This window comes from Melanotaenia boesemani, chromosome 12 (genome assembly GCF_017639745.1).
Source record: "Melanotaenia boesemani isolate fMelBoe1 chromosome 12, fMelBoe1.pri, whole genome shotgun sequence".
Lineage (NCBI taxonomy): Eukaryota > Metazoa > Chordata > Actinopteri > Atheriniformes > Melanotaeniidae > Melanotaenia > Melanotaenia boesemani.
The window spans coordinates 36,066,815-36,093,390 of record NC_055693.1 but is presented as its reverse complement, the minus strand read 5'-3'; the positions used below and the strand labels follow the sequence as shown (position 1 = coordinate 36,093,390).

General features: G+C 45.0%; 1 protein-coding gene across 2 annotated transcripts; it reads left to right on the top strand.

The window, feature by feature from the left end:
• Nucleotides 1-3,183: 3,183 nt before the first annotated feature.
• On the top strand, nt 3,184-26,576 carry ubxn4 (UBX domain protein 4). 2 transcript variants are annotated; one of them, XM_042001844.1, is made up of 13 exons: nt 3,184-3,349; nt 3,857-3,959; nt 6,336-6,364; nt 6,537-6,661; nt 7,754-7,895; nt 9,679-9,802; nt 13,767-13,821; nt 14,124-14,288; nt 15,221-15,348; nt 18,331-18,433; nt 20,250-20,381; nt 24,183-24,394; nt 25,948-26,576. In XM_042001844.1, the coding sequence occupies exons 1-13, from the start codon at nt 3,268-3,270 to the stop codon at nt 26,084-26,086; spliced, it is 1,539 nt and encodes a 512-aa protein (XP_041857778.1). In that variant the 5' UTR covers nt 3,184-3,267; the 3' UTR covers nt 26,087-26,576. The 2 variants fall into 2 exon arrangements, with proteins under 2 accessions (XP_041857778.1, XP_041857777.1); XM_042001843.1 differs by having other exon boundaries at nt 3,185-3,349; nt 24,180-24,394.

The following is a 26,576-nucleotide window of genomic DNA, read 5'->3' as shown; positions in this document are numbered from 1 at the left end:
TCGTTCCTTGACTGAGAGCAGTGGATCTCAACCAGGAAAGAGGAGACGGAAGCTAAATCCAGATGAGCGTAGTAGGACTGCAGCAGAGTAGGACTGCAGCAGAGTAGGACTGCAGCAGAGGCGAGTCCTTAGTCAGGCTTTGATGAGTGTCATAATTTAATGCATTTGTACATACATACATGATTACAAATATTTAGAGTTTGAATGTAATAAAAACAAAGTAGGCATACATATATTTAAAATAACTTTTTACATAGATCTATTAAGATTCATACATTCACTACAATTATCTTCACACTTTTTCCCTGTAGTTGTCTAACTTGTCTTATTTGCTAATTGGAAGACTTGTTAATGATTATAGCTATTTATTACCTAAATGTGGGTTTAAGTGATTCAGGGCTTAATGAAAAACAAACAGGAGTACTTTGTAATATTACTCTTTTGTTTTTTGGTAGGTCTGCGACACAGTTCTGGGCCACGCACGTGAGCGGTTCTCCTTCACAAGATACAACCAGAACAGTTTAAAGACTACAAGACTGCATGTCCAGATGAAGCACTGACTGCGACATTGAATGCATACCCAGCGCTCACAGCTAGCAGGCTTAACACTGAGCTCGGTCTCCTGTGCAGCACTGAGGCCGTGGTGCTGTGGACTTGTTCCAGATGTTTATGGAAAATAATCTCCAGGATGTGTCAAACTGTTAAAAATACTCATAACCACACCTATGACCACAGCAGAGGCAGGGAGATGCTTTTCTACTCTGAAAAGAATAAAAACCTTTTTGAGGAATACAATGTGCCAGGAGAGACTAAACGCATTAACTACGCTTTCTAAGGAAGAGGACTCATTACAAACATGTTGAACTTTAATCAAAGAGTAATCGAGAAATTTGCAGCACAAAAAGAAAAAGAGCCAAATTTATGTTTAAGTAGTAGTTTATTACTTTACTCAGGCTTCATTGTTCACTGTTTAATCCGTGTTTTTTTGGTTTTTCAAATAAAAAAATATTAAAACTGATTCTGCTTAACTGGTCTGTTGCTCAGAGCCTATTTTCACTTTACACATTTTCACTCACATTTCCACTGTATTAGTAATAAATACTTCAACAATAAATCCACAAATTACAAGTTTACAATTCACATCTTTTGTCCAGCGGTTGATACAACATAAAAAAAAAACATCTTACTGGACGCACTGATACAAAACAAGTAGAAATAGAACTTATCAAATCAATCAGATTTGATTTGATTTTCACTTTGTAGTGGAAGCAGAACGTTATCGTTGTCCCCATCATCCCCCACAGGACCTGGTACGACTGCTCCATGTAGTTCCTGGTAATAAACAGCTTCAGGGCCTGATGCTCCTCCAGCCGCTGTTCCCACTCCTCAGTAAGAACAGCAGCTATTGGCTGTCCTACAAGTGGCTAATTAGCATCATCAGCCTGGTACATGTAGCTGTAATAGATGCTGCCATAAAGAGGGATGAAAGGCAAAAGTTGAAAAAAGACAACTTAAAAATGTTTAGAACAGCTAAATAAATAATAAAATACATAATAAATAAAATAATTATTCTGTCAATATTTTCTTTATTTTTTAGTTCAGTTTTTATATGTATTTTGTTTTTTAATTAGGAGTCTGGAGCATGTTTAAATATTTCCTCCACACTCTTCATTAACAGACGTTACTGTGATGGTAAACCAGCAGGATCCTCCAGCAGCAGCTTTTACGTTTCATTTCCAGCCTGGTCATGAAACAGAGGTGAACGTCGTCTGAATGCAGCTGCTGCTGCTGCTAGAAGACCAAGCCTCGTATGAGAGGGTCTGCACAGCACCGATAAACTCCCTTCATTCACCTCCGTCTCCAAAAGTCTCCAATAACACCAGAAAAACTCGCTAAAATTTCACAATATATAAGAAAGACAAACAATCAAAATATGTACCTATATAAAATCTACTATACAAGATTAAATAATTATAGGAAACATATACATAAAAAAGGATAAACCTGAGCAGTCAGTGCAAATTCTAGTAAATGTTTTGGATTGAACTCACAGTATTTGTTTCCAAACATGACTCTCTGTCCATAGATGCTTCACATGAATGGAGCGTGTTGGACATCAGACTTCTATGATGTCACATGTTATTTATTTTATTTTTATTTTACTAAAACTACTTCTGTTTTACTTATTTATTCTAGCGTGAGTGGGGTGGGGGGATTTAGCTTGGCGTGTGTGTGTATAAGTGTGTGCATGTGACTGTGTGAAAGATTTGTATATAAAAAGAATGACTCACAGCTGTGAATCGGTTCCCATCGTTCATTCAAAAGAGTCGTTCGTTCATGAACGTCACATCTCTACTAAGTTAATTCAGTTATAACTACTACAAGAAAAATGTGTCATTGTAGATGAACAAGAAACAAAGAGAAAAACATGGAGTTACACGGGAGCTTTTAAGGGATCCTCATTTTCGGGCGTGCACAACTTCTGCAGTCGCGTGCACATATTCGTGCATGGCAGCAAAGTCAAAACAGGGTCACAAAAACTCAGCTAGAACTGTAAACAGCTGTTACAACATCTCACATAGGGTCAGGAAGTTCTCATGAGATGGTCTTCATTTCTACGGCTCACAGCACAAACAAGCGAAGCCGCTGAGATAAACAGAACGAATAATATCAAACACACAACGCTGACAATTTTATTTCTTTTAACTAAGAAACATCAAGAACCTCAAGGAAAATTAACCTGAGTAAAACCTGAAAGTGAATTTATTTTTTAGTGTTTTCAGGGCATTACAGCTACTTTCAGGAGAACAGAGCTCCCCTTAGCTCCTCTGTAGCTGGAAACCTGTACCTAAACACCAGCTGTTTGCATGTTGATCAGCTGTTTGCTTCGTGGATCAGCTGTTTGATCCGTGGATCAGCTGTTTGCTTCGTGGATCAGCTGTTTGATCCGTGGATCAGCTGTTTGCTTCGTGGATCAGCTGCTTGCTTCGTGGATCAGCTGTTTGATCCGTGGATCAGCTGTTTGCTTCGTGGATCAGCTGCTTGCTTCGTGGATCAGCTGCTTGCTTCGTGGATCAGCTGTTTGCTTCGTGGATCAGCTGTTTGCTTCGTGGATCAGCTGATCTAGCGGCTCCTCGTGAGGAGGGATGCCTTTGTCGGCACAACACCGGAAGCGGAAGCTGACCGACTGACTGCAGGTAGTAGGGTCAGTCAGCTCAGCAGTTGAGAAACGTCACCGGAACAGAGACACAAACACGGTTTCCAGCGATGCTTTGGTTTGAGGGCTCGATACCTGATGCCATTAATGCTGCCAAACAGCGAAATTTCATCTTTGTCGTTGTTATTGCAGGTAAAATAAGAAGTTTAAGCAGCCTGCTAGCTCCGTGCTGCAGAGGTTACAGGTGCTAGCATGAAGCACCGCTGCTAGCATGCTAGCTCGTTTAGCCGTTAGCAACCATCTGTCAGAGACATGAGGAGTCACAAGTATAGTGCCCGAATATAAAATATATTGTATATTAAGTGTTTTATGGCAAAAAAGAAATGACAAACCGCTAAATCGCGTTGCCTTTAATAGCTTAACGATGTTAGCTGATTCCTTTAGGCCACCTCATTTTCTAAGTGATTTATGTGACATGACTAGTTGATTTAGGTCAACGAGGCCGCTGTGACAACTAGTTTACAGTCATTTTACAGGTGACACCCACCTGACTTCTGATTCGATTAGTTTATTGTTTTAAAGGGTTGAATCAGGTTGACTAGTAGCTCGGTGAGCTAGCTTCCCACCACCGCAGCCCTCTGTAGCAGGCTCACCGACACACAGCTGTGACTGAATCTCTCATGTTTTATTATCTGGCAGGGGAAGATGAGCAGTCAACACAGCTGATGTCCAGCTGGGAGGATGGCAGAGTCTCAGAGGCAGCACAGAAGTGCTGCGTGGCCATCAAAGTTGGTGCTAACAGGTGCTGATGTTTACTACTTTTATCTGTTTACAAATGACGTATCAGGACATCTAGACCTCATCAAATGTTTAAATTCAGTAACTCCAACCTCGAATGATGATCATGATAGATTATACTGTGCCATTATTTACTGAGCAGACGCTGAAAGTCAGAATTGGTGTGAAACGGTTCATCCTGTCCTGATTAGCAGCTTGTAAACGCTCCTTCAGCAGCCCTGGACGGATGCCGCCAGCCGCTCACCTGCTTGTGGAGGAATTCATTCAGCTCTGAACCTTGACCGGATCATGTCAACACCTTGATTATTTTCTTTTTCAGCCACTCAGTTGTAGATCTGCTGCTGTGTTTGGGAGCATGAGCCACTTTCAGCCTAGCTTTAGCTGTTTTAGCGTCGATGTCCAGTAGGTGAACTTTACAGTCTGGGTCCTGCACTACCAAGCAGGATCTGTGTCTTGTTGTTTAACTTCACTTTCTGGATTTTTATTTCTCATGAAGTTGGCTCTCTTCTTTACTGGTTTTATCACCATGGTAACAGCTGCTGGAAGCCAAGGCTGCTCCAGAGGAGGTTAAATGTGGAAATGAAAGGTGAACTCAGGTGAAACCATCCATATCCTGATCAGTCAGCTAGAAAAGTAAAAAATAAAAAAGGTGTGGGTTTGTGGAGGATGAGTCTGCCTGACTTTCATCTCTTGTTGTCATCAAAACAGACTTTTTCCTCTAAAGTTGTTTCCTTTGTTTCTCACGTTCCTCAACAATTAACTTGTTAGAGCCTGATCACTGCACGCATCTCAGCCCTTTTTCACCATTGTTCCTCCTGTGGAACGATTTTTTCCAGGCAAGTACCCTCTAACCAAGGCAGCGCTTTGCTGGCTGGAAATTCAGCGTTATGCCAGCGTTACGCCAGCGTTACGCCGGCAGTGCTCCAGCTTTACGCCAGCGTTACGCCAGCGTTACTCCAGCGTTACTCCAGCGTTACGCCAGCGTTACTCCAGCGTTACGCCAGCGTTACTCCAGCGTTACTCCAGCGTTACGCCAGCGTTACTCTAGCGTTACACCAGCGTTACTCCAGCGTTACTCCAGCATTACACCAGCGTTACGCCAGCGTTACGCCAGCGTTACTCTAGCATTACACCAGCGTTACTCCAGCGTTACGCCAGCTTTACTCCAGCGTTAAGCCAGCTTTACGCCAGCATTACTCCAGCGTTACGCCAGCGTTGCTCCAGCGTTACGCCAGCGTTACTCCAGCGTTACGCCAGCGTTGCTCCAGCGTTGCTCCAGCGTTGCGCCAGCGTTACACCAGCGTTACTCCAGCGTTACTCCAGCGTTGCTCCAGCGTTACTCCAGCGTTACACCAGCGTTATTCCAGCGTTGCTCCAGCGTTACACCAGCGTTACACCAGCGTTACTCCAGCATTACACCAGCGTTACTCCAGCGTTACACCAGCGTTACTCCAGTGTTACACCAGCATTACACCAGCGTTACACCAGCGTTACTCCAGCGTTACACCAGCGTTGCGCCAGCAGGTTGTGAACAGCTGTTAATACCGTCAGTATCAACATGTTGACCGGAAGCAGCGAGTTATGTCAGCAGATTCCAGCTGGAGTAAAACGTTTTCCTTCAACTGGCTCTACGTCTGTCATTTTTTAACTTCGCTAGTCAGGCCAATTAAAATCGATGAGTCGTGACATCACTGTGACATCATCATTAATGCACAGTACTTTATTAACAGAGGGAAATTGTAAAATGTGGGCTCTCCACCCAAACAAGCATCATGTTTTGTTTTTTATAAGATTCTGTGAGCTCAGTAGCTAGACAGGAAGAGAGGGCGACCTGCAGCAAAGGGCCCGAGGCTGGGAATTGAACCATTTCCGGCTGCTTCCATCAGTGAAGTAAACACTAGCCCTCTACAGCTACAGCAGCTATGTTTCATTGTCTTTCCATGGCGTCCTTTTGCTCATGATGTGCAACATTTGGTGCAAACTTCTTCTGCTTCTGTCTGCAGACCATGGTCAGGATTCAAGATCTTTATTGTCATTATGCAGCACTACAGAATTTTAAGGAGTCTCTTGGGTTAGTACACAAATAAGAAAATAGAAGTATAACAGGCACACGTAGATAAGTAAAAAGTACATATATAAAAGATAAAGAACACGTCTGGATTTACAGAAAATGACAGATTTCAGTCATATTTACAAGCTGGATAAAGTTCATCCTGGTGCAAGGACGAGTGTGTGTGTGTGTGTGTGTGTGTGTGTGAGTGTGAGAGAGAGAGAGAGAGAGGCAGGGCCCGGTCCCTCGTTTGAGAGACCGTTTAGTCGAGTAAACAACACTGAGGTTTCTCACTAAATAACTCAGTAACTCGTCATTTTCTCCCTGCAGCGATGCCTGCGTGCAGTTCTCCCAGATCTGTATCCTTTTGGTGTTTTCTTGTTGTCCCTGCTACACGGAGAGGTGAGGGAAGCCTGATCAGCCTCAGGAAGAGCGGCCAGCTGAGTTTCCGTCACCTTCCTGACCAGGCCGCCTGTCTTACATACGCTGAGCTCTGCTGCTCTTACTGGGATCCTTAACTCCTGCTCCAAGACCCCGTGGTGTGCATACCCTCCAGCTTCTTCATTGGAGAGAACGGGATTCCTCTGGAGGTCATTGCTGGGAGCATGTCGCCTGAAGAACTGATCAAGAGAATCAACAAAGTAAAGGAGTTACAGGTATGAATCTCAGATTATAAACTTTTACAGCCAGTTTCATGGTGGTAAATAATAACTACATTATTTTCACTTTTAATGATCCTGATCCTGAAATTATTCAGCTCAGGAAACAGCTGCAGTGGTTTACACAACATGTTCAGATATGAGTCCAGAATCTGAGTCAGAACCAGTTGGTCCAGTTCTGAGGATCTTTGGTCTGACCAGCTTGATCTGTCATCCCAGTCTGATCCCTGTTAGAGTCCACGTAGTCTTCAGGAACGCTTCTCCAGGATCCTTGAAGGACTTTCCAGGAAAAATTCTCCAGGATCCTTGAAGGAGTTTCCAGAGCTCTGCCTTTTGTTCTGTTCTCTGTCCAGATGATCCCACACTGCTTCAGTAATGTGGAGGTCTGGGTTCTGGAGAGGAACCGTCCCTCCATCGGACCCGTTGAGGGTTCTGGAAAAAGTTTGTGCTTATGGTTTGGTCTATAGGACAGGTCATCTCCCAGTTGTCCATGTCCCGGTTCTGTTTTACCACCACTGACTCGAGCCTGGTCTTACTACCACTGACCCAAGCCTGGTTCTGTTTATCGTTGTGGGTTTGTGTTGAACAGAAACTGAACGGTGAGGTTACTGAGTTCAACTCCACCCAGGTGGAAGTTCTGTGATTCAGGTTCCTGCTGGGTTGATTTGGTTGTTTGTTCCATATTCATCTTGTAAAGTTTCTCTGCAGGGTAAAAAGTGGAAGAGTGTAATTAGAGATGTCCCGATCCGACGGCACGGTCGGTCCCGATCCGATCACATGGTCAGATCGGGACATTTGAGTGTAACAGATAACAAAAATCTGTGCAGGGTGAAGATTACAAGACCTTTGTTGATTTGTGAATAACGTTTCTTTCGGTGTAGTGAGGATGAGGAGTCCTGAGCCAGGAATCAGATTCCTTTCCTCTGCTCACTAAATGTGGAAACTTCTGGTTTAACTGGTCTGGTTAAAGATGGTGGACAACCTCTGTGGAGGGATGTAGTCAGTCACAGAGGAAGCTAATCCTGATCCTTTCTAGCTTTACGTCTCTAAACGATTCCTTTTAAGTTGTTTACTTTTTTTTTTTTCCAGAGGGGTACCAGGGAAACTGGAAGTGCTTCAGTCTTACCAGAGACCAGTAATCCTGTGAAGACCAGTTCACCTGACAGCACAGCAGCAGAACCCGCCTCAGATCCAGATGGTGCTTCTGGGTCGACAGCAGAACCATCCAGAGGTCTGTTTACCTTCATCACTGTGATCTGGTTGGTGGATCAGGCCCGGGCGTGGGTCATGTCATACTGGTGTCAAACTGGTTACCGTCCCTGTTTCAGTCCAAACGCTGTCATTGTCATAGCAACTGTTATCAATAAAGAGATGTTTGAACATCCTAATAGCTGATCAAAATGTATTAAAAGTGCCGGCACAGATATCAGAACGTACGGTGTAGTCAGAGAAGAAAACCCTAAAAACATACAGAACGTGTTTAACAACATACAGAACGTGTTTAAGAACATACAGAACGTGTTTAAGAACATACAGAGCATGTTTAACAACATACAGAACGTGTTTAAGAACATACGGAACGTGTTTAACAACATACAGAACGTGTTTAAGAACATACGGAATGTGTTTAACAATATACAGAACGTGTTTAAGAACATACGGAACGTGTTTAACAACATACAGAACGTGTTTAAGAACATACGGAACGTGTTTAACAACATACAGAACGTGTTTAAGAACATACGGAACGTGTTTAACAACATACAGAACGTGTTTAAGAACATACGGAATGTGTTTAACAACATACAGAACATGTTTAAGAACATACGGAACTTGTTTAAGAACATACGGAACGTGTTTAAGAACATACGGAACGTGTTTAACAACATACGGAACATGTTTAAGAACATACGGAACGTGTTTAAGAACATACAGAACGTGTTTAAGAACATACAGAACGGGTTTAAGAAAATACGGAACGTGTTTAAGAACATACTGAACGTGTTTAAGAACATACGGAACGTGTTTAAGAACATACAGAACTACGGAACGTGTTTAAGAACATACGGAACGTGTTTAAGAACATACAGAACTACGGAACGTGTTTAAGAACATACGGAACGTGTTTAACAACATACAGAACGTGTTTAAGAACATACAGAACGGGTTTAAGAACATACAGAACGGGTTTAAGAAAATACGGAACATGTTTAAGAACATACGGAACGTGTTTAAGAACATACGGAACGTGTTTAAGAACATACGGAACGTGTTTAAGAACATACGGAACGGGTTTAAGAAAATACGGAAGGCGTTTAAGAACATACGGAACGTGTTTAAGAACATACACGGAACGTGTTTAAGAACATACAGAACGGGTTTAAGAAAATACGGAACATGTTTAAGAACATACACGGAACGTGTTTAAGAACATACAGAACGGGTTTAAGAACATACGGCATGTACAGACAAAACAATTTAAGAATAAATACAAAAATATTTATTCACAGGGTACTGGGTTGAAATTTTGAATGGCAACTTTCAAACCGTCTATTCCTATTATTTTTTTTATTGTTATTAATATTAGTAAAATTATTATTACTATTAATACTGTATTAGTATTAATACTAGTGTGGTTTTTATGTTTTGTTATTATGATCATTATTGTTATTATTAGTATTAATCGCTCTTTCTTTAGCTGTTATGATAATTTGTTAAATCTAAATGTTGCTATGGAGCAAAGAGGATACTATTATCGTTTACAATATGTTATTTTGTTAAGATTTGTGCACATAGAGAAAATGCACGGAAAGAGGGGAAGTAGGATACAAGGAAAAGGAGGGGGGGGATTCAATAAGCTCAGCCTTATTACTATACTTTTTTTAACGGTTGTATTTAATTAGAGGGTGACAAATCTTTGTTTCGTTTCATACTGTTCAAATAAAAGAAGCGACTATAAGTCACTATAAAATTATTTAGAATCATGGCTAAAGTCCTTTCTTTTCATGTGTTAGGGTTCCTGTCAGGTAAAACAGAGGGAAACTTTTCCAGCTCAGAGCCTCTTTCAGAGAACGCATCCTCGGATCATGCTGCTTGGTGTTCAGAATCTGAAGAAAACCTGGATGCTAAGGTGGAAAGGTGATGAATTTTCCCATTTACAAGACTTACACAGCATACAATGCTGCTTACGACGGAGCGTACGACGCTTCTTACGACGGAGCGTACGACGGAGAGCATGACGGAGCGTAGGACGCTGCGCGCGACGGAGCGTACGACGGTGCTTACGACAGAGCGTACGACGCTGCTCACGACGGTGCTTACGACGGAGCGTACGACGCTGCTTACGACGGTGCTTACGACGGAGCGTACGACGCTGCTTACGACGGTGCTTACGACGGAGCGTACGACGCTGCGTGCGACGGAGCGTACGACGCTGCTTACGACGGTGCTTACGACGGAGCGTACGACGCTGCTTACGACGGTGCTTACGACGGTGCTTACGACGGAGCGTACGACGCTGCTTACGACAGCAGCTGCGTACGACGGAGCGCACGACGGAGCGTACGACGCTGCTTACGACGGTGCTTACGACGGAGCGTACGACGGAGCGTATGACGCTGCGCGCGGCGGAGCGTACGACGCTGCTTACGACGGAGCGTACGACGCTGCTTACGACAGCAGCTGCTTACGACGGAGCGTACGATGCTGCTTATGACGGAGTGTACAATGCTGCGTTCGACGGAGCGTACAACGCTGCTTACGACAGCCGCTGCTTACGACGGAGCGTACAACACTCGACAGAGCGTACAACGCTGCGTGCGACGGAGCCTACGACAGCCGTTGCTTACGATTGAGTGTATGACGCTCGACGGAGCGTACGACGCTGCGTGCGACTGAGCGTACGACGCTGCTTACGACGGAGCGTACGACGCTGCTTACGACGGAGCGTACGATGCTGCGTACGACGGAGCGCACAACGCTGCGCGCGATGGAGCGTACAACGCTGCTTACAACGCTGCTTACGACAGCCTCTGCTTACGACGGAGCGTACGACGCTGCTTACGACGGAGCGTACAACACTCGATGGAGCGTACAACGCTGCTTATGATGGAGCGTACAACACTCGACGGAGCGTACAACGCTGCTTATGACGGAGCGTACAACACTCGACGGAGCGTACAACGCTGCGTGCGACAGCTGCTGCTTACGACAGCCTCTGCTTACGACGGAGCGTACGACGCTGCTTACGACGGAGCGTACAACACTCGACGGAGCGTACGACGCTGCTTATGACGGAGTGTACAATGCTGCGTTCGACGGAGCGTACAACGCTGCTTACGACAGCCGCTGCTTACGACAGCCGCTGCTTACGACAGCCGCTGCTTACGACAGCCGCTGCTTACGACGGAGCGTACAACACTCGACAGAGCGTACAACGCTGCGTGCGACGGAGCCTACGACAGCCGCTGCTTACGATGGAGTGTACGACGCTCGACGGAGCGTACAACGCTGCGTGGGACGGAGCCTACGACAGCCGCTGCTTACGATGGAGTGTACGACGCTCGACGGAGCGTACAACGCTGCGTGGGACGGAGCCTACGACAGCCGCTGCTTACGATGGAGTGTACGACGCTCGACGGAGCGTACAACGCTGCGTGCGACTGAGCGTACGACGCTGCTTACGACGGAGCGTACGACGCTGCTTACGACGGAGCGTACGATGCTGCGTACGACGGAGTGCACAACGCTGCGCGCGATGGAGCGTACAACGCTGCTTACGACACTGCGTACGACGGAGTGTACAACGCTGCTTACGACAGCTTCTGCTTACGACGGAGCGTACGACGCTGCTTACGACGGAGCGTACAACACTCGATGGAGCGTACAACGTTGCTTATGATGGAGCGTACAACACTCGACGGAGCGTACAACGCTGCTTACGACAGCCGCTGCTTACGACGGAGCGTATAACGCTGCGTGCGACGGAGCGTACAACACTCGACGGAGTGTACAACGCTGCGTGCGACGGAGCGTACAACGCTGCTTACGACAGCCGCTGCTTACGACGGAGCGTATAACGCTGCGTGCGACGGAGCGTACAACACTCGACGGAGTGTACAACGCTTCGTGCGACAGAGCGTACGACGCTGCTTATGACGGAGCGTATGACGCTGCGTATGATGGCACGTACAACGCTGCTTACGACGGAGCGTACGACGGCGCGTACGCCGCTGCTCACGACAGCCGCTGCTTACGACGGAGCGTACGACGCTGCTTATGACGGAGCGTACAACGCTGCGTGCGACGGAGCGTACAACTCTGCTTACGACAGCCGCTGCTTACGACGGAGCGTACGACGCTGCTTACGACGGAGCGTACAACACTCGACGGAGCGTACAACGCTGCTTATGACAGCCGCTGCTTACGAAGGAGCGTATAACGCTGCTTACGAGAGCCGCTGCTTATGACGGAGCATACGACGCTGCTTACGACGGAGCGTACAACACTCGACGGAGTGTACAACGCTGCGTGCGACGGAGCGTACAACACTCGACGGAGTGTACAACGCTGCGTGCGACGGAGCGTACAACGCTGCTTACGACAGCCGCTGCTTACGACGGAGCGTATAACGCTGCGTGCGACGGAGCGTACAACACTCGACGGAGTGTACAACGCTGCGTGCAACGGAGCGTACAACGCTGCTTACGACAGCCGCTGCTTACGACGGAGCGTATAACGCTGCGTGCGACGGAGCGTACAACACTCGACGGAGTGTACAACGCTTCGTGCGACAGAGCGTACGACGCTGCTTATGACGGAGCGTATGACGCTGCGTATGATGGCACGTACAACGCTGCTTACGACGGAGCGTACGACGGCGCGTACGCCGCTGCTCACGACAGCCGCTGCTTACGACGGAGCGTACGACGCTGCTTATGACGGAGCGTACAACGCTGCGTGCGACGGAGCGTACAACTCTGCTTACGACAGCCGCTGCTTACGACGGAGCGTACGACGCTGCTTACGGCGGAGCTTACAACACTCGACGGAGCGTACAACTCTGCTTATGACGGAGCGTACAACGCTGCTTACGACAGCCTCTGCTTACGACGGAGCGTACGACGCTGCTTACGACGGCGCATACAACACTCGACGGAGTGTACAACGCTGCGTGCGACGGAGTGTACAACGCTGCGTGCAACGGAGTGTACAACGCTGCGTGCAACGGAGTGTACAACGCTGCTTACGACGGAGTGTACAACACTCGACGGAGCGTATAACGCTGCGTGCAACGGAGTGTACAACGCTGCTTACGACGGAGTGTACAACACCCGACGGAGCGTATAACGCTGCGTGCGACGGAGCGTACGACGCTGCTTACGACGGCGCATACAACACTCGACGGAGCGTACAACGCTGCGTGCGACGGAGTGTACAACGCTGCGTGCAACGGAGTGTACAACGCTGCTTACGACGGAGTGTACAACACTCGACGGAGCGTATAACGCTGCGTGCGACGGAGCGTACGACGCTGCTTACGACGGAGCGTACGACACTTCTTACGATGGAGCGTACAACGCTGCGTACGACGGCGCATACAGCGCTGCTTACGACGGCCGCTGCTTACGACGGAGCGTACGACGCTGCTTACGACGGAGCCTACGATGCTCGACGGAGCGTACGACGCTTCTTACGACGGAGCGTACAACGCTGCTTACGACAGTGTGTACGATGTTGATCTGGGATGGCGCTAGTGGACTGAACACTTTCCAAACCAGTTCAGCTCTTATGTGGTCAGACAGCGATATTTCGGGGGAAAAAAAAAACATGCACATGTTAGTGCTGAAAATCCGTCTGATCGTCCAAATTCCTGGCTACAAACCCTCAAACATCCAGCTGACGGACACATTGCTACCCGAGTTACCTTACCTAGAAATTTACAGCTACCTGGGTAATGAACAGTCGCTCTTCAGGAGCAGAATTCAAACAAGATCAGAGGCTTGTAAATATTTCGTGGCAGCATGGGAATCAGACCTTCTGGAAAGTGGCCCAAACAAAGTATTTTCTTTTCATGTCGTTTTTTTATTATTATTTTGATCAGATTAACGAAGAAGCTGGAGGAGAGACGAGAGCAAAAGAAGAAAGGAGAAGAAGAGGTGAGGAGAACATGGTGTTTGGGACTAGTTGATGTTTTCCTCATAGGTCCCAGATGTAGGTGTCAGAAATAAAGACGCAGCCGCCATCATCAGAGCAGCTTTTAGTCCACAAGTCCTTTAACTCAGGACAGAAATGTTTTATAAAAACCACTGTTCAGAGGTGAAGATGACCCAGCAGTTTGTTGGGTATTTATTTACTCTGAGTTAATTTAATTTTTGTAGGTCAGACAGTGTGTAAGGCTGTGATTTATTTCTGACTTTGTTAAACTATCTTTAAACTGTGTGTGCTTGCATCCCTGCAGGCTGATATTAGAAAAGAGATGGATCGCAGACAGTTGGGGAAAAACATGCAGGACTTTAAGAGGAAACAGGAAGAGGAGAAAACCAAGAGGCTGCTGGAGGAGAGGAACCGAGAGAAGGCAGAGGAAAAGGCCGCCAGGGAGCGCGTCAAGCAGCAGATCGCCATGGTAACCGCCTCCCCTCTCTCTGCAGGTTCTCCAGTAGATGATGTGATTTAATCATGTAAATCTGGTCATTTAGGCTTGTTTATTATCCGAGTCCCTGAAATAAATCTGTTATTGAAAATATTCACAACCCAGTTTGGTAACAGATTTTAGCTTCACTTCTTTTTTCTTTCAGAGGATAGGGTTCCACGTTCCTGCTGTAGATTTAACTCCTGCTTTTCCTCGATACTCATCCTCCTAACTAACCATCTAGTAGCAGCAACACGAGAGAAACATTTTATTTTTAAAATGACTTAACAAATATGTTAATGGCTTTGATGATTTAACTAAATGAGTCAGGTCAATGTGTAAAATGTAGATAAAACCAGAATCCCATCAGGTTATATTTTATTCTCAGTAGAATATAAACATCAACTCAGAGGATGAAACTGAGACATTTCACCATGTGATAGAAAATATGAGCTGATAGTGAATCTGATTCAGCAACACATCTGGAAAAAATGTTCCAGGATGTGGTTCAGCATCGTCTTGCTGAAATCTACAAGGCCTTCCCTGAAAGAGACGTTGTCTGGATGGGAGCATCTACACTGTAGATGGTGGATCTTCAAAGTCTGAGGAACATTTTTCTGAAATTGTTCCAGTTTTAGATCCAGTTTGTCTCAGATTGGTGAAGCTCTGTCCATCTTTCCATCTGAGAGACTCTGCCTCTCTGAAATGCTCCTTTTATACCCAGTCATGTTCCTCCAGGTGTTTCTGGTTTGTACCATGTACTTTCCAGCCTTTTGTTGCTCCTGTTCCAACTTTCTGTGAAAAACACCATCCCAACATGATCCCAACTCCAGTCAGAATCCAGTTGAAATGTCCCAGGAATTCCATGAACCCTCTGCTTGGTCTGTTGGTTTGTGTTGTGTCTAAGTGTCTGTTTTGTCTCGCAGGACCGAGCTGAAAGAGCAGCCCGCTACGCCAAAACCCAGGAGGAGGAAGTGGCTGCCAAGCACGCCCTTCTACAGGCTCGGCAGGCAGACCAGGAGGCCAGGAAAGAAACATTACTCCGAGAGCGGAGGTACTGTAACTGGACCATGAAGGAGTGGCAAACATCAGTTTCACCAAAACATTAAAACGTTCATCCAGTTAACTCTGAAAACCGTTTATCTAACCCAGTCCGTAGCAGCTTTTAATCCCAGTATAAACCAGTGTGTAACAGCTTTTAATCCCAGTACAAACCAGTCTGTAACAGCTTTTAATCCCAGTATAAACCAGTCTGTAACAGCTTTTAATCCCAGTATAAACCAGTCCAGCTTATCCAGTAACCAGGCCTTTTAATCCCAGTATAAACCAGTGTGTAACAGCTTTTAATCCCAGTATAAACCAGTCTGTAGCAGCTTTTAATCCCAGTATAAACCAGTCCGTAGCAGCTTTTAATCCCAGTATAAACCAGTCCGTAGCAGCTTTTAATCCCAGTATAAACCAGTCTGTAGCAGCTTTTAATCCCAGTATAAACCAGTCTGTAACAGCTTTTAATCCCAGTATAAACCAGTCTGTAACAGCTTTTAATCCCAGTATAAACCAGTCTGTAACAGCTTTTAATCCCAGTATAAACCAGTCTGTAGCAGCGTTTTATCCCAGTATAAATCAGTCTGTAGCAGCTTTTAATCCCAGTATAAACCAGTCTGTAACAGCTTTTAATCCCAGTATAAACCAGTCTGTAGCAGCGTTTTATCCCAGTATAAACCAGTCTGTAACAGCTTTTAATCCCAGTATAAACCAGTCTGTAGCAGCGTTTTATCCCAGTATAAATCAGTCTGTAGCAGCTTTTAATCCCAGTATAAACCAGTCTGTAACAGCTTTTAATCCCACTATAAACCAGTCTGTAACAGCTTTTAATCCCAGTATAAACCAGTCTGTAGCAGTTTTTAATCCCAGTATAAACCAGTCTGTAGCAGCTTTTAATCCCAGTATAAACCAGTCTGTAGCAGCTTTTAATCCCAGTATAAACCAGTCTGTAGCAGTTTTTAATCCCAGTATAAACCAGTCTGTAGCAGCTTTTAATCCCAGTATAAACTAGTCTGTAGCAGCGTTTTATCCCAGTATAAACCAGTGTGTAGTAGCGTTTAATCCCAGGATAAACCAGTGTGTAGCAGCTTTTAATCCCAGTATAAACCTGTCTGTAACAGCTTTTAATCCCAGTATAAACCAGTCTGTAACAGCTTTTAATCCCCGTATAAACCAGTCTGTAGCAGCTTTTAATCCCAGTATAAGCCAGTCTGTAGCAGCTTTTAATCCCAGTATAAACCAGTCTGTAACAGCTTTTAATCCCAGTATAAACCAGTCTGTAGCAACGTTTTATCCCAGTATAAACCAGTCTGTAACAGCTTTTAATCCCAGTATAAACCAGTCTGTAACAGCTTTTAATCCCAGTATAAACCAGTCTGTAGCAGCGTTTGATCCCAGTATAAACCAGTCTGTAACAGCTTTTAATCCCAGTATAAACCAGTCTGTAGCAGCTTTTAATCCCAGTATAAACCAGTCTGTAGCAGCTTTAATCCCAGTATAAACCAGTCTGTAGCAGCTTTTATTCCCTGTATAAACCAGTCTGTAGCAGCTTTTCATCCCAGTGTAAGCCAGTCTGTAGCAGCTTTTAATCCCAGTATAAACCTGTCTGTAACAGCTTTTAATCCCAGTATAAACCAGTCTGTAGCAGCTTTTAATCCCAGTATAAACCAGTCTGTAGCAGCTTTTAATCCCAGTATAAACCAGTCTGTAACAGCTTTTATTCCCAGTATAAACCAGTCTGTAGCAGCTTTTAATCCCAGTATAAACCAGTCCGTAGCAGCTTTCAATCCCAGTATAAACCAGTCTGTAACAGCTTCAATCCCAGTATAAACCAGTCTGTAGCAGCTTTTAATCCCAGTATAAACCAGTCTGTAACAGCTTTTAATCCCAGTATAAACCAGTCCGTAGCAGCTTTTAATCCCAGTATAAACCAGTCCGTAGCAGCTTTTAATCCCAGTATAAACCAGTCTGTAGCAGCTTTTAATCCCAGTATAAACCAGTCTGTAACAGCTTTTAATCCCAGTATAAACCAGTCTGTAGCAGCGTTTTATCCCAGTATAAACCAGTCTGTAACAGCTTTTAATCCCAGTATAAACCAGTCTGTAGCAGCTTTTAATCCCAGTATAAACCAGTCTGTAGCAGCTTTTAATCCCAGTATAAACCAGTCTGTAACAGCTTTTAATCCCAGTATAAACCAGTTTGTAACAGCTTTTAATCCCACTACAAACCAGTCTGTAGCAGCTTTTAATCCCACTATAAACCAGTCTGTAGCAGCTTTTATTCCCAGTATAAACCAGTCAGTACTGCATGCATCAGCCAGGTCCGCTGGTGCCATCCAGGTACGTGGTTTGGTGGGCCGTAACTCACCTGGTAGAGCAGGTGTCGTATTCACTGGACTGGCTACTGTACCTCGGCTCAGCCGGCCCTGGTCCCACTCCTGACTTGTAGCTAGAAATTAGTCTTTGGTTAGAGTCCAGAATGTTTACATCCATATTTTATAAAATGTTCATTAACTTGCATTGTCCCATCCAAATACACTGATTGATTATTGATGGTGTTTGTTGGTCATTTTCTCTGTCTGGCATTAAGGAACAATTTTTTTTATTTGTCGGGGACCATGCACAAAAAGTCTCAGAAGAGAAAAGATGTTAAACAAGCAGAAACCCACCACAATGAAACTAATCACTATGAAAATTGATTGATTAACCTAGTCCACTATTACATTTCTTTTCCAATAGATTTAATAACAAATATGAGAAAGTTCATGCGCTAATGTTGGCAGCACTGGTTCACCGAAATCCATTTCTGTGTTCCACGTGGAAAAAAGTCATCACCTTTTAATGGCAGCAGGAAGTTTCTTCCTTAATTTCCCTAAATGAAAAGGCTGAGCTTCGTTTGGGAATTCTACAGATAAGAATGTGTTTTCATTTGTCTGGATTTTAGAAAACTGGGAGAGAGAGAGGTCTCACTGAGTGTGTTTCTGTGTGCTTAGTACCATTGCAAGGATACAGTTTCGCCTTCCAGACGGGTCGTCCTTCACCAACCAGTTCCCTTCCCAGAGCAGATTGCAGGAGGCCTGGGACTTCGCTGTTCAGGTCTGACCCGTTTTTCACGGCTGATATACACTACTGCAGTGATTCCCAACCCTGGTCCTCAAGGCCCACCCTCCTGCAGGTGTTAGATGTTTCCCTGCTGCAACACACCTGGTTCAAATGCAATGGATCCCTAAGAAGTTTTGCACGTCTGCTAATGAGCCATTAATCTGAGTCGGTGCGTTGAAGCAGGGAAACATGGAATACCTGCACATTACAAACATGGAAACGTTGGTACCTCAGTGTTTTTGCTGACTGGAGGGTCAGCTTGTGGAGCCTGGTTATCACCTCATATTTATGCCACATATGGCACGTTAACCTCTACCCAGAGCATCCCCACGTTTCCCTCTACCGAGAGGATACCCTCGTTTCCCTCTACCCAGAGCATCCCCACGTTTCCCTCTACCGAGAGGATACCCTCGTTTCCCTCTACCCAGAGCATCCCCACGTTTCCCTCTACCGAGAGGATACCCTCGTTTCCCTCTACCCAGAGCATCCCCACGTTTCCCTCTACCCAGAGCATCCCCACGTTTCCCTCTACCGAGAGGATACCCTCGTTTCCCTCTACCCAGAGCATCCCCACGTTTCCCTCTACCGAGAGGATACCCTTTTTTCTCTACCCAGAGCATCCCCACGTTTCCCTCTACCCAGAGCATCCCCACGTTTCCCTCTACCGAGAGGATACCCACGTTTCCCTCTACCCAGAGCATCCCCACGTTTCCCTCTACCGAGAGGATACCCTTGTTTCCCTCTACCGAGAGGATACCCTCGTTTCCCTCTACCCAGAGCATCCCCACGTTTCCCTCTACCCAGAGCATCCCCACGTTTCCCTCTACCGAGAGGATACCCTCGTTTCCCTCTACCGAGAGGATACCCACGTTTCCCTCTACCCAGAGCATCCCCACGTTTCCCTCTACCGAGAGGATACCCACGTTTCCCTCTACCCAGAGCATCCCCACGTTTCCCTCTACCGAGAGGATACCCTTGTTTCCCTCTACCCAGAGGATCCCCACGTTTCCCTCTACCGAGAGGATACCCTCGTTTCCCTCTACCGAGAGGATACCCTCGTTTCCCTCTACCCAGAGCATCCCCACGTTTCCCTCTACCGAGAGGATACCCTCGTTTCCCTCTACCCAGAGGATCCCCACGTTTCCCTCTGCCCAGAGCATTCCCACGTTTCCCTCTACCCAGAGCATCCCCACGTTTCCCTCTGCCCAGAGCATTCCCACGTTTCCCTCTACCCAGAGCATCCCCACGTTTCCCTCTACCCAGAGGATCCCCACGTTTCCCTCTACCCAGAGCATTCCCACGTTTCCCTCTACCCAGAGCATCCCCACGTTTCCCTCTACCCAGAGGATCCCCACGTTTCCCTCTGCCCAGAGCATTCCCACGTTTCCCTCTACCCAGAGCATTCCCACGTTTCCCTTTACCCAGAGCATTCCCACGTTTCCCTCTACCCAGAGCATCCCCACGTTTCCCTCTACCCAGAGGATCCCCACGTTTCCCTCTGCCCAGAGCATTCCCACGTTTCCCTCTACCCAGAGCATTCCCACGTTTCCCTTTACCCAGAGCATCCCCACGTTTCCCTCTACCCAGAGCATTCCCACGTTTCCCTTTACCCAGAGGATCCCCACGTTTTCCTCTACCCAGAGCATCCCCACGTTTCCCTCTACCCAGAGCATTCCCACGTTTCCCTCTACCCAGAGGATCCCCACGTTTCCCTGGACCCAGAGCATCCCCACGTTTTCCTGGACCCAGAGCAGCATTCCCACGTTTCCCTTAATGCAGAATTGCTGTAAGATGTTTTGCCCTGTTTCAGGAAGTGGGGAATCGCTATGGACACTTTTCTCTTGCTACCATGTTTCCTCGGCGAGAGTTCACCAGTGAAGACCTGAACAAAACCCTGGTGGAGCTGGAGCTGGCTCCCAGTGCTTCCGTCGTTCTCCTGCCAGTAAGTAGACCAGAAACTGTTTTCCACCAGACAAAATGTTCCCTCTTAAGTCTGGATCACAAGTTTTATATTAAAAGTACGTTTAAAAAGCAGCTTACTTCTAATTGTCAGTTGCTACAGACTGGTTTATACTGGGAATAAAAGCTGCTACAGACTGGTTTATACTGGGAATAAAAGCTGCTACAGACTGGTTTATACTGGGATTAAAGCTGCTACAGACTGGTTTATACTGGGAATAAAAGCTGCTACAGACTGGTTTATACTGGGATTAAAGCTGTTACAGACTGGTTTATACTGGGAATAAAAGCTGCTACAGACTGGTTTATACTGGGATTAAAAGCTGCTACAGACTGGTTTATACTGGGATTAAAAGCTGCTACACACTGGTTTATACTGGGATTAAAGCTGTTACAGACTGGTTTATACTGGGATTAAAAGCTGCTACACACTGGTTTATACTGGGTTTAAAAGCTGCTACAGACTGGTTTATACTGGGATTAAAAGCTGCTACAGACTGGTTTATACTGGGATTAAAAGCTGTTACAGACTGGTTTATACTTGGATTAAAGCTGTTACAGACTGGTTTATACTGGGAATAAAAGCTGCTACAGACTGGTTTATGCTGGGATTAAAAGCTGTTACAGGCTGGTTTATACTGGGTTTAAAAGCTGTTACAGACTGGTTTATACTGGGATTAAAAGCTGCTACAGACTGGTTTATACTGGGATTAAAAGCTGTTACAGACTGGTTTATACTGGGATTAAAAGCTGCTACAGACTGGTTTATACTGGGATTAAAAGCTGCAACAGACTGGTTTATACTGGGATTAAAAGCTGCTACAGACTGGTTTATACTGGGATTAAAAGCTGTTACAGACTGGTTTATACTGGGATTAAAGCTGTTACAGACTGGTTTATACTGGGAATAAAAGCTGCTACAGACTGGTTTATACTGGGAATAAAAGCTGCTACAGACTGGTTTATGCTGGGATTAAAAGCTGTTACAGACTGGTTTATACTTGGATTAAAAGCTGCTACACACTGGTTTATACTGGGATTAAAAGCTGTTACAGACTGGTTTATACTGGGATTGAAGCTGTTACAGACTGGTTTATACTGGGATTAAAAGCTGTTACAGACTGGTTTATACTTGGATTAAAAGCTGCTACACACTGGTTTATACTGGGATTAAAAGCTGTTACAGACTGGTTTATACTTGGATTAAAAGCTGCTACACACTGGTTTATACTGGGAATAAAAGCTGCTACAGACTGGTTTATACTGGGATTAAAAGCTGCTACAGACTGGTTTATACTGGGATTAAAAGCTGTTACAGACTGGTTTATACTTGGATTAAAAGCTGCTACACACTGGTTTATACTGGGAATAAAAGCTGCTACAGACTGGTTTATACTGGGATTGAAGCTGTTACAGACTGGTTTATACTGGGAATAAAAGCTGCTACAGACTGGTTTATACTGGGAATAAAACCTGCTACAGACTGGTTTATACTGGGATTAAAAGCTGTTACAGACTGGTTTATACTTGGATTAAAAGCTGCTACACACTGGTTTATACTGGGATTAAAAGCTGTTACAGACTGGTTTATACTGGGATTGAAGCTGTTACAGACTGGTTTATACTGGGATTAAAAGCTGTTACAGACTGGTTTATACTTGGATTAAAAGCTGCTACACACTGGTTTATACTGGGAATAAAAGCTGCTACAGACTGGTTTATACTGGGATCAAAAGCTGCTACAGACTGGTTTATACTGGGATTAAAAGCTGTTACAGACTGGTTTATACTTGGATTAAAAGCTGCTACACACTGGTTTATACTGGGAATAAAAGCTGCTACAGACTGGTTTATACTGGGATTGAAGCTGTTACAGACTGGTTTATACTGGGATTGAAGGTGTTACAGACTGGTTTATACTGGGATTGAAGCTATTACAGACTGGTTTATACTGGGATTGAAGCTCTTACAGACTGGTTTATACTGGGATTGAAGCTGTTACAGACTGGTTTATACTGGGATTAAAAGCTGTTACAGACTGGTTTATACTGGGAATAAAAGCTGCTACAGACTGGTTTGTACTGGGATTAAAAGCTGCTACAGACTGGTTTATACTGGGATTAAAAGCTGCTACACACTGGTTTATACTGGGATTAAAAGCTGTTACAGACTGGTTTATACTTGGATTAAAAGCTGCTACACACTGGTTTATACTGGGAATAAAAGCTGCTACAGACTGGTTTATACTGGGATCAAAAGCTGCTACAGACTGGTTTATACTGGGATTAAAAGCTGTTACAGACTGGTTTATACTTGGATTAAAAGCTGCTACACACTGGTTTATACTGGGAATAAAAGCTGCTACAGACTGGTTTATACTGGAATTGAAGCTGTTACAGACTGGTTTATACTGGGATTGAAGGTGTTACAGACTGGTTTATACTGGGATTGAAGCTGTTACAGACTGGTTTATACTGGGATTGAAGCTCTTACAGACTGGTTTATACTGGGATTGAAGCTCTTACAGACTGGTTTATACTGGGATTGAAGCTGTTACAGACTGGTTTATACTGGGATTGAAGCTGTTACAGACTGGTTTATACTGGGAATAAAAGCTGCTACAGACTGGTTTATACTGGGAATAAAACCTGCTACAGACTGGTTTATACTGGGATTAAAAGCTGTTACAGACTGGTTTATACTTGGATTAAAAGATGCTACACACTGGTTTATACTGGGATTAAAAGCTGTTACAGACTGGTTTATACTGGGATTGAAGCTGTTACAGACTGGTTTATACTGGGATTAAAAGCTGTTACAGACTGGTTTATACTTGGATTAAAAGCTGCTACACACTGGTTTATACTGGGAATAAAAGCTGCTACAGACTGGTTTATACTGGGATTAAAAGCTGTTACAGACTGGTTTATACTGGGATTGAAGCTGTTACAGACTGGTTTATACTGGGAATAAAAGCTGCTACAGACTGGTTTATACTGGGAATAAAACCTGCTACAGACTGGTTTATACTGGGATTAAAAGCTGTTACAGACTGGTTTATACTTGGATTAAAAGCTGCTACACACTGGTTTATACTGGGATTAAAAGCTGTTACAGACTGGTTTATACTGGGATTGAAGCTGTTACAGACTGGTTTATACTGGGATTAAAAGCTGTTACAGACTGGTTTATACTTGGATTAAAAGCTGCTACACACTGGTTTATACTGGGAATAAAAGCTGCCACAGACTGGTTTATACTGGGATTAAAAGCTGTTACAGACTGGTTTATACTGGGATTGAAGCTGTTACAGACTGGTTTATACTGGGATTGAAGCTCTTACAGACTGGTTTATACTGGGATTGAAGCTCTTACAGACTGGTTTATACTGGGATTGAAGCTGTTACAGACTGGTTTATACTGGGATTGAAGCTCTTACAGACTGGTTTATACTGGGATTGAAGCTGTTACAGACTGGTTTATACTGGGATTGAAGCTGTTACAGACTGGTTTATACTGGGATTGAAGCTGTTACAGACTGGTTTATACTGGGATTGAAGCTGTTACAGACTGGTTTATACTGGGATTGAAGCTGTTACAGACTGGTTTATACTGGGATTGAAGCTGTTACAGACTGGTTTATACTGGGATTGAAGCTGTTACAGACTGGTTTATACTGGGATTGAAGCTGTTACAGACTGGTTTATTGGGAAGCCATGCTTACATGTCTCTGTGTTAATGTCTCTGCTGTCTGACATGATTTGGACCGTGTGTCTCTCAGCAGTCTGGACGGCCTGTTAACACGGTGGTCCAGTCTTCTGGACACGGGATCTGGGCAGCTCTGGGCACACTGCTCTACCCTCTGCTAGCTGTGTGGAGATTCCTCAGCTCCTTCCTGTTTGCAACCCCAGCACCGTCAGCAGCAGCATCCAGAGGACCCGCCCAGCAGCGCCACCCACACAGCAACTCCGAACCTCCGTCAAGCAACACAAAGAGGTGAGCTTCAGCTGCAGCCTGTACGGCACAGACATGGCTGCAAACGTCTGGAGGAGGGTAATCACCAGCTGCAGTTACTTAGAGTAACTTTCTGAAAAGAAAAAGTAGTTTCATAGCTTTTTATATTTGAAAATCTCGATATATTGCCCAGCCCTAAGATGAAACTACATGCACCGGACCTCAGGCCTCATATAAACTCCTGGACAAAATCTTAAGTAACTGCATTTTGCAAATGTGAATTGTAAGCAGACTGTAAGTAGAAAAGAAGCAACAGGATGAAGAGACAGAATCTAAAGAGTAAAGGATTTATTAAAAACTGCATTAAAACCCACACCGGCTGCTCAGACACTGAAGACCATAACCTGAAAGAAAACCAGAACAGAGCTGACAGTGTCAACACTCAGTAGTGAGCAGCTCCACCTTTTCTTGTTGAGGACTCTAAGAACATGTCAATGCATGCTTGATAGCGTTTCCAAGAGCAACAACACCTCTCTTGTTATGTGTTCATGGCTCAGCTGAGAAGGAGGAAACTAGCGGTTCGTGGTTCACACCAACACGTATTTACCCAGAAGCGTGGTATTTAATTAAAGCTACATTTATCGGTCTCAGTCAGATCCACGTCACGGAAACGAGGAGACGTCTTCTCTGAAACTCGTGCTGTGCACATGTTGGAGACAGATCTGATCATTTCGGGGCTGAATGTGGTGAGAGACATTATAAACTGAGCTCTCCTCTCTAAAAGTAGCTGACAGGTGGTAGACAGGGTTTATGCTTCAGATGTGCAGGGCCGGGTCTAGAAAAGTTCTGATGGGGGCCTGGCAGGGTCACCGACCAGGGAAAGGGGGCACAGATGAGATATATTTTTTACGGCTTCTTACGGCTAGTTCTGTTGATACGACTGTAAAAACAGGCAGATTTCAGGTGATTAATCTGATTCGTTTGTAAGCTGAGATTAATCTGATTAAAAATTTATCACTTGACAGCCCTGATGAAAGCACAAATAACAACCTGAAAGAAAAGTAGGAACAAAAACTGAATAAATGTAAATAAAAAATATATATTCCCAGTTACACACACCACATCTCATAGCTTTTATAAGTTATGCAGATTTGAGATGTGATAAAATCAGTGTAAATACAGTTATCATGTACCTCCCCTTACACCGTGTGTTTTATCCTGTTAATGTTAGTGGACCTGACTGGTGATCAGCGGAGGGATGGTCGAGTCCAGATTTTAAGCCCTGGAATTATTTATGAAGCAGGAGTTTAATTTAATTTAAAAATTAATTTAATTTAATTTTCTTCGTCTTCAGCAGAAACAGCCAGAGTTCATGCAGTTCTCGTACATTTCATACGTTTCTTCATTTTGAGGCTCGACTTGGTTACGATCCACCAATATTTCTTCTGGGGGTGAGATCAGGAATGTATAAAACATGTTTCACATCTTCCTCAGATAAACCTTTTCCTGTTTCTCACCTGGACCTGGATAAAAGTGTGTGTGTGTAATTCTGAGGATGTAGATGAATAAAACCCTTTTTCTTTCCCTCTGCTCAGAGACGCCCCCTCCAAACAAACCCTGGAGAGTCGTCCCAAAGACTTCAAGAAAGATGGTAAAATCTGCAGGCTGAGGACTCAGGAGGACAGTGAAGACGACAACAACACCTGGAATGGGAACTCCACCCAACAGATGTAGTACACCCAGCAGCACCCCCCATGAACCGGTTCAGGATCAAACCCGACCTTCTCCCGGGTTCCAGGCCTGCAGCTTGCTTGCATGCTCAGGTTTTCAGTGTCCGGCTTTGTGTTGATATAAAACATGATTCTGTCTCCTGGATTATTTTCTTTCCGTCAGTTTCAGCTCATCTGGGGGATCTGTGTGTATCTGGCAACACATCCTGTTAACAGCAGGAAACCCTGTGTGAGCCTGGCTTTCTACTCCTGTTCTGGACTTGCTGCGTTTTCAGTTTACGGCGGACTCGTGATTTTTTCACAGCACTAGAATGAAAATGTTCCTCTTTTAAACGTATGAAATGTTTAGTTTAACAGCGTTTAGCTGCTGGCGAAGGAAAATGTGTTGCTGCTCTGAGGTGGTGGCACACCTCCACCTTTTCCACTACTTACAGTGAGCGACTACTGTAGTTCTCCTCATTCAGCCATGAATAAAGCATCTTGTTTCTCTAAAA